The 9,193-nt window shown below is 36.5% G+C and overlaps 1 protein-coding gene across 1 annotated transcript; it reads right to left on the bottom strand.

Annotated features, from left to right (window-relative positions):
• Positions 1-7,662: 7,662 nt before the first annotated feature.
• On the bottom strand, positions 7,663-8,022 carry LOC121235409. The gene has a single exon (XM_041131754.1). It carries the CDS (start codon positions 8,020-8,022, stop codon positions 7,663-7,665), a length of 360 nt encoding a protein of 119 aa, XP_040987688.1.
• Between the last annotated feature and the right edge of the window lie 1,171 nt (positions 8,023-9,193).

Here is a 9,193-nt window from a genome sequence, read left to right as displayed (position 1 = left end):
TTTTTAATTTTTTTAATTACAATTTTTTCAGCAAGACGATAGAATGACCTTGAAACGGCACGATGGGAGACAGTCAGAGATGATCTATTCTGTGCATTTGTAAAACTTAAGTTCTACAAAATTAATTAGGAATGTTAATTGTAATATATATACATATAATATATAGAGCGAATATAAATGTAAATAATTAAAGGATATAAATCTAGAATATCTGATAATCTGGAGATACGAAAAGATCACAACACTTTCTCCAATCGTCTAACTTTATTTGCTGGAAAGGGGACTGCGCAACCTCTTCCAACGTCTCAAACTTCTTGAAGTGGTCATGACATCGTCTTTTGTGATGTCGGAATAGTGTAGTCATCAACTTATTCACAATTCTCAAATCCTCGCTACGGCCAAAGTTGAGGTTGAATTCATCATAATAAGTGAATTAGATAAAAAAAATATAATATACTAATCTAGGTGAAAAAAATGTACTCTCAAAGTAAACTCACTAGCACACAACTTCGTATTTGCTCCTTAATCTCATTCGGAACATCTCACTACGAGTGCGCATAAAATGGTGCATAAGCTCAGACTACTGTGCCAATATTAGAAGAAAACGTTACTGCACTATCATCAACTCATCAATTTCTTTTACAAATAACGCCGGAAAAGATACCGCCAAATTTTTCAAAATGTTTGCACGTGTAAACACACGTCAATACAAAACGTTCAAACGTAATTTACATATTTATATATTTTTTAAACAATAGTGGTTTATGTAACCATAGTGATTTAGATATTTATATATTTATATATTATTCGCTTATAGTATGTTAGGGCATAACATTAATTATTAATAAGAATGTTATTAATTACATAACAACACTAAACTAGTATATATAGTATATATATTATACTAGTGTACAATGTACTAGTATATAAGTTATACTAGTACATAATGGTATTAGTATAACATATATTATTAGCTTATAATATGTTAGTATATAACATTAGTTGTTAATTATATTGTATTAAACTACTTAACAATACTAAACTAATATATATTATATCTATTTCTTACTAGTGCACTATGTACATATATTATTAGCTTATAATATGCTAGACAAAAAGATTAGTTGTTAATTAGATTTAATTAAATTAATTAACAATACTAGACTAATATATATACTATTTATACAAGTGCATAGTGCCCTATGTACTAATATAACTTATATAGTAGTACATAATATTATTAGTATAACATATATTATTAGCTTATAATATACTAGACAACAAAATTAGTTGTTAATTAGACTTAATTAAATTAATTAACAACATTAGATTAATATATATTGTATATATACTATACTAGTGCACTATGTACTAGTATAACTTATATACTAGCACATGGTATTATTAGTATAACATATATTATTAACTTATAATTTGCTAGACAACAAATTAGTTGTTAATTACACTTTATTAAATAAATTAACAATAATAGATTAATATATATAGTATATATACTAGTGTATGGAGCATAAGTATAGTGCATATATAATATATTATTTACTATAAATTCTAAAAAATTTATTCTAGAGACATTCGAATGTACCAACATGACGTTCGCATGTATCTGGCATTGAGTAAAAGCGTTCGCAAGTACTAACATAACGTTTGCATGTAACAAAAATTAAGTAATTAAACGTTCGGACATTATAATTGAAACATTCGGATGTCTTTCTCTCTCATCAATTGAAGTTCGCACGTTAACTATTAAACGTTCAAACGTTAAGTGTATAAAAGCTCAAGTCCAAACGCGAAATGACACAACTCACATTTTCCTCAAAACTCAATCCGTAGCCTCCATCACATACCACCGTCAAACTCCACCACAACCGTCACAAAAGAGGTAGGCATCTCTCTTTAACCTTTGGGTACATTTTTTTGAATGTTTAATGGAGATTTCGGTGGTTCCCCGAAGCTCATTAGTGGTCGGACCTTCATCATCATTTTTCGGCCATTATAGATTGTCAATGGCCAAACGGCCACCGTAGAAAACTTTCTTGAAGTTTATATTTCATTTCTACGGTGACATTTGGCCAATTTCATTGTGTTTGACGTGTGTGGGAATGACTGAGTCGACTCACCCATTTCTGTATCATAACGTTTGAACGTTATGATATAACGTTCGAACGTTATGATATAACGTTCGAACGTTATATCTTCCAAATGTGGAAGACGACATACATGTTCGCATGTTAATTATATAACGTGCGAATGTTCTACAGTAAGTGCGAATGTATTTAGTATGCATGCGAATTTAAATTGTACATGCGAACATACGTTTCTAACGTTCGCATGTATGATCATTCATCTTATTGAGCAGCACATACATGCAAACGTTAATATTACGTGCGAACGTTATTTGTAGTTCGTGTGAATGTAAAACCTTTTAGTTGCCATAAACCAAATATACGTTCAAACTAATAGTTATGTACGTTCGCATGTATTATTAAATACGTTCAACAACTTCCTCATGTGCGAACGTGATATGCTTTATACGTTCCAACGTGTATTTGAGTCGTCACGTTCGAACATTTATCATATTACGTTCAAATGCTTCTACTAGATAATCTAACATGAGAACGTAATAACCAAAACGTTCGCACGTATAAGCTTATCCTCCGAACGTTAAATTTTATGTTCAAACGCGTACCAGAAATAATTTAGATTAGAATACATAATATGCTTCATAATATTAATATTGCTCAATTTTTTTTTTCTTTCAGGATATGGCTCATCTTCTGACTACTAGGAAAATGAGGAGGGAAGGAACAATAGAGGACACGTCTCGAATCGGGACTCAAACATTGATGTCTGAACGAGAAGTCATGATCAACCACTTTCACGAACTTATATGGGAGTTGAAGAGCGTTCGAGACGTGTTCATTACGAGAGGTTGGATGAGTATTTGTACATTGAGGGGAATCTTGGTTCGAGAGTTTTAAATGCAGATGTGCTCCATGCCTAAGGATGCATCATCTCACACTGTGACAGTACTCGGTGTTCAGTTCAAGATCTTGGTGGAAGTCATCGCCGACCTTTTGGGGATCGGTCGCGTAGCTAAGATATCGATTGGAGGAGATGTTTAGCCTATGGATGGATCCTAAGTAGATGCAAATGTAGTCACTTCTGCATCATCTACTGGCTCAATTGACCTGTCGGAGGTTGGGGATACTGATGAGGAGGATGGCGACCGAGATGAGGATTTCTACATCCTCACTGGGATTGACCAAGACCGGATCGATAGGAAGAACTCCTTCAGCCAGGTACAACTCCTCCCTTTTTTCCGCATGTTGCATCTTATTGTTGCAACAAATATAGATCCTGTGGGACATAAGGCCACATTTAGCCCGAAACGCGCCCAATTCCTTATATAAGTGGCATGTGGAGACCCCGTCGACTTGCCACTTCGTATTTTTGAGAGGATCTGTTACGAGGCGAGCGTTGTCTCTACAAACAATCTCCCATTTGGAGTCCTCATCACCAAGCTATTACTGGCCCGAAGTGTGCAACCCATGGTGGAGGAGTGGAGGACAGACTAAATGAGCCCTATCGACATTACCACACACTGTCAGAGCAATGGACAGAGGAAGTGGCATGCTCGACGTCAGCCTGGCCCTGTACTAGATCTTGTTCCTCTGATCCAGTCCGAGCATCGTGTTTGGAGTACTAATTAGCCGCCGATGGGTACATCTATGGGAGATGCGTGGCCTACTTGGGTTGATGTGATGGTCTCAGATATTACTGCGCACATCGACTAAAAGATCAAGTCAGTAGAATAGAGTGTTGGAGATTTTGTCGCCAATGTTCTCCATCGGATAGATATCCTAAACATAGAGGTCAAGGCATTGACTGACGATTTTAATAAATATGTAACCAACATGTTTTGAGTATTTTGTACTTTACTTTTATCATATGTAATGAACAATATTATTATTTAATATATCTACTATTTTTTAATTTCAATTCCCAATCTTTTTTAATGTTAGCTTATATAACTTTAATATTAAATCACTGCATTTCAATTCTCAATCTTTTTTAATTTGAAATATCCAACTTTAATATTAAATCAATTAACGTTTACACGTGAGAATCAATAAAGTTCGAATGTTGGTGCCAAATGTTTTTACATTCGCACGTAAATAGACCCCACGTTCGAATGTCCAGGGAATGTTCTAACGTGAATATGTATACGTTCGAACGTAATGCAATTTCTCATCTGCCTTTAGTGACGGTTTCCACAAACCGTCATAGAAAAATTATTTCTGTGACTGTTTGGGCACTGTCACAATTTCCAAACCTTCACAGAAACTAATTTTTGTTGTAGTGACTGATCAAGCTTAAAAGATGGTATCACAGGTTCGATGTTGCTTTGTCTATGTAAGGATTGGCTAGTCCAACTCATGTGTGTTATATCATTTTTTATTATCCTATATATATATATATATATATATATATATATATATACTATATATATACACATAGATAGATAGATAGCATGAGAAGTAAGACCAGAAAGATGAAGCCACCATATATATCATATACTTTTGGGGTGGGTATAAAATCATATCTTAATTAATAGGTGAGGTTAGCAGGTGGGACTTGGGAGGCTTTAGAAAGCAAGAGTCAACTTATATAGTTTGCTTCTGTTCTTTTTTATATTAGACTAGCTTTTGTGAATTAATTAAAACTAAAACTGGAGGCGATACAGCGTCAAAATTTCATTACATTAAACTGGAGAAAATAGGACTTACTGGTGTTTTCATAATTGTGATGCAAATCCTATATATATATAAAAAAAAAAAACAGTAAAGAAATGCAATCATGAACCAATAAGATTAAATTATATTGGAGAATTGGTGAAAGATATTCAATAAAAACAAACTAGTCGGGAATATGGATAAAAGTGTGTTAGGGGCGAGAAAAGGTCGTGAGACGACTAAAGAGGTATGTGCAAGAAGCCCACTTAAGAGAAGGCGACGAATGGTTGAAACTAGGTAAAATGCACCATTTGATGGGACTAAGTGGCCGCACTTAGAGTTGCCATGATCAACAAACAGTTCTATCCAATAGACTATAGAGTTTATCTCGTGAGAGACTCACATTGGCGAAACATCTTCAGCAGAGACACCTACCTTGGAAGGACACCACCATCCATTGTATCGTGCTCAAATGCGATAGTTCCTTCACAAAGTGCACCCAAACCTTATAAATATTCTTCCAGGTACGCAATACAATCTATATATTCATGCAAAAATTCTTACTTCTCCCACTGACTGAATCATCAGAGATAAAATTGAGGTGCTAACCGAGGTTGTTTATTTATTTTATAGATAAAATTGAGGATGTAAAGGACGTTGTTGGAACTGTTGAGAAAATTCTTAACAGTTGTGTCGTCTATGGGATTGACTTCAATTCAAGGACTTTCTTGCATGCACAAAAAAAAAATTATCATTGGGAATATATTCAAGCACAAGCAACTACACATTCTCATACGTTTCGTGATCTAGAAGCAGTCGTAATGGATGGACATATGGCTAATGGGATACAAAGGAGATTTTCTTAGATGGAAGAAAAGCTAAGTGGATAAGCCTAGCCATGGAAGCACTCTAGAAGCAAAACAAGAAGTTAAAATAGGGCTTGGATGGAAGGACGTTGGCTCGAAAGGGTGCGAGGATCCTGGCCGCGATTAGAAGCAGAATGAGGAGTCTCAAAACGAATGGGGACCAAGTCAGAATGATCAAGACGAGAAGAGGAGAATACACGATAGCCTGAGTGATTTGATGGAAAAATACAAGGAGATGGCAAAGCGGGTGGGAACACCCTCTATAGTGGACAACCTACTTGACAATACAAATATGCCATACAATAGGAAGATAATGATGATCCATTTTTCCCCAAAATTTAAGGTTCCAGAAATGGACCTCTATAATGAGCCTAAGGATTAAGTTGCGCACCTGGAGACTTTTAAGTCCCACATGACCCTACACGAGTTCCCAAGAAAGATAGCATGTCGCATCTTTCCTCTGACCCTCAAAGGCATAGCCAAAGGATGGTTTGGGAGTCTATGAACCGGTTCTTTCACTAGTTTTTATAAGCTAGGTCAGCAGTTTCTCACGTAATTCATGGTCAACAGGAGGATACGACAACCAACCACTCACCTCCTTACCATGAAGCAGTGGGAATATGAGACCTTGAAGGGCACGATGGCCAACCACTCCAGAAGTAGAACAAGAAGTTAAAATAAGGCTTGGAAGCAGTGGTTGCTGAAAATTCAAGGGTATTTTCGGCTTGGACAAAATTTGGGGTTTTAGCTAAGGTTTGTTGAAAATCAAGTTTAGTAGGAAATTTCATGAATAAATTGAGTGGCCAATGACAAAAATGTCCTTGATAAAAATGGTATAAAAATATTTGAGCTAGGGGCACATTAGTCCATTGCACACAAAAGTACACATGGGTGCCGATTGGTATGGTTTTAGGGTTTGACATGTCCTTACCCTAAATGACGTTTGTAAAGGTTTATCTAAAATTCTAATATGATCTAAGAGTAATAGAAATGGATAACCAAACAAGGAAATTTTAGAACAAAAGGACGAGAAATGATAAGAATAAAAATCAAGTTTAAAACATGGTTTCAAGATCGCTAATTGTGTGGTGATCGATCAATGCTCTTAACCAAGATTTTAAACTTAATTTAATTATTTCTAAAGTTCTTAGAGTCGTGGACTACTCTAATGAGCTAGTCTTCTAAATTCTAGTATTGATCTAAGAGTTAATCTATAAGGATAAATAGGCCGGGTGTTACATCCCCCCCCCTTCTCTAAAACAACATTCCGTCTTCGAAATCGGGGTCCTAGCAACAAGACATGCATCAAACACAAAGTCAAGTGTGACTCACAAACTGTACTATGACGCAGGGCTCGATGGAGGTCTGTCGAGGTCCTAATCAGAAACCTCATCTTGAGAATGATAATAATACTCATCGTCATCAAAATCATAAAAAGCATTAACATGCTCCTCATGAAATCTCCACTGCCTAATCTCATCACTCTCCAGCTAAGGATCTCCTTCCTCATGGAATCGTATGCGACTCACCGAGGAGTTAGAAAGGTCAGACGAGTCGAGAGGTGGGGAGTCAAGAATAGGTGACTCCTACTCAGCCTGGCACTGCTCAGCAGCTCGGCTCGACTTTGGCTGATCAAGTATAGCCGGAGGGGTAATCCTATTATGTCATCTAAACCATGATATTGTAGACTCATCCATCCACCTAATAGGATCAAGAGGTTGACGCTCCTCGTGCGGTAGGGCTTTCCTCGTATGAATGTTACCCTTCCCGTCGTGGTCAACGATGTGAGTCCTATGGTACTCCAATCTCTCCAGAGTCCTGTGGTACTCAAATCTCTCCAGAGTCTCCAGAGTCTTTGAAGTCAACTACGGGTCGAATATCCTCATTGTGCAACTCTGTCGGTTCTGGCCATGTTGTAACTGTAAATGATGAGAGAAGTTGCAGGTCATAGGATGGAAATGGAATGGATGCCATGTGTGCATGAATGGAAATGGGATGATGCATGTAAGTTCACAAGCCAAAAAAATAAGGGTATTTGTTTCTCATATCGACTTCCTTCTCCCAAATAGCTTCTTCGACATCGTGACTCCGCCACAAACCTTAACCAGGGGAATTTTCCGATTCCGAAATTCCTTATCCTTCCAATTTATGATTTGAATAGGAATTTCTTCATAAGTTTGGTCGGGTTGGAGTGAAATGTCCCTCGTATCTACAATTGTTGGTATATGTTTCTCAAACCTCTTCTTGAGGAAAGATACGTGGAAGACGTTGTGAATTCCTTGGAATTCAGCTGGAAGATCCAGTCTATGAGCGACTGCTTCTACTCTTTCTAGTATCTCATAGGGTCCTACGTATCTTGGACTTAACTTCCCCTTCTTCCCAAACCGAAAAACTTCTTTCATGGGCGATACTTTAAAAGATAAACCCAATTGCCAACTTCAAACTCGAGGTTTGTTCTTCAACGTTCGGTATAGGTCTTCTGTCTATCTTGGGTAGCTTTCATCCTTTCATTTATTAACTAGATTTGATCCTTCATTTCCTGAAGAATTTCAACACCAAGAATTTTTCCTTCTCCTAATTCATCCTAGTATAAAGGAGATATGCATTTCCTTTTGTATAAAGCTTCATAAGGCGCCATCTGATTGGTAGCCTGAAAGCTGTTATTGTATGCAAACTCAATCAATGGTAAGAGCTTTTCCCAATTGCTCCTTCCTTGTAATACACATACCCTTAGCATGTCTTCTAATGTCTGAATTGTCTGTTCCATTTGCCCATCAGTCTGAGGGTGATAGGCACTACTAAATCTCAACTTAGTGCCTAGAGCGTCTTGAAGGCCTTGCCAGAAAATAGAGGTGAAACGCGTATCCCTATATGATACAATCATTTTTGGAACTCCATGTGGTCGCACTATTTTTTATACAAACAATCGAGTTAGTCAGTCTAATGTGTCGGTATTCTTTATTGGTAGTGTAACGCCCCAAACCCGGGTGGCTTGGAGAATTACTACCTGTCACTCATAAACATGTCTCCCAACACATCCAAAGGATAATCTCCAACAACTTCATAAATGAAAATCAATCTCAAATCTTCTCAATAATCTCATTATAAACTCCACACAATCTTTAATGCAATAATAATAAATCAAAGGGGTCCATAACTTCCCGATAGTCATAACAAACCAACTAAATATTTCATAAATCTTACTAAACTCAAGACATAAATAAAACCCAAAGATATTAAAACTAAGAACACCAGAAGTCCTTCTTCTACCAACATCTCCTCAGCTTTAGACACAAAGAGCATTCTAATCCAGGTCCTCATTTGGACTCACCACATCATCTGAAAAATATTATAATGATAGGGGGTGAGTTATCAATAACTCAGTAAGCAGAAATCATATGCTAGCGTGCAAACATGAGCATTTATCAAGGAGAGTATGCAGAAACAAAATATTTTTCCAGAGTTATCATGCAGAACAGAACATATTTTCAAAATAACAGAGCGATGGTTTTAAAACAAGTAAAACCCATGGTACTTTGGCATAACATAAACTGAGTATCATCATCAAATCAA

This window comes from Juglans microcarpa x Juglans regia, chromosome 6D (assembly GCF_004785595.1).
Source record: "Juglans microcarpa x Juglans regia isolate MS1-56 chromosome 6D, Jm3101_v1.0, whole genome shotgun sequence".
Classification (NCBI taxonomy): domain Eukaryota; kingdom Viridiplantae; phylum Streptophyta; class Magnoliopsida; order Fagales; family Juglandaceae; genus Juglans; species Juglans microcarpa x Juglans regia.
The sequence above is the reverse complement of the archived record's forward strand: the minus strand, read 5'-3'. Positions and strand labels throughout refer to the sequence as shown.

Bases quoted from the DNA above. Each gene is read 5' to 3' on its own strand.
- LOC121235409 (XM_041131754.1), bottom strand. From the start codon at position 8,022: ATGAAAGAAGTTTTTCGGTTTGGGAAGAAGGGGAAGTTAAGTCCAAGA.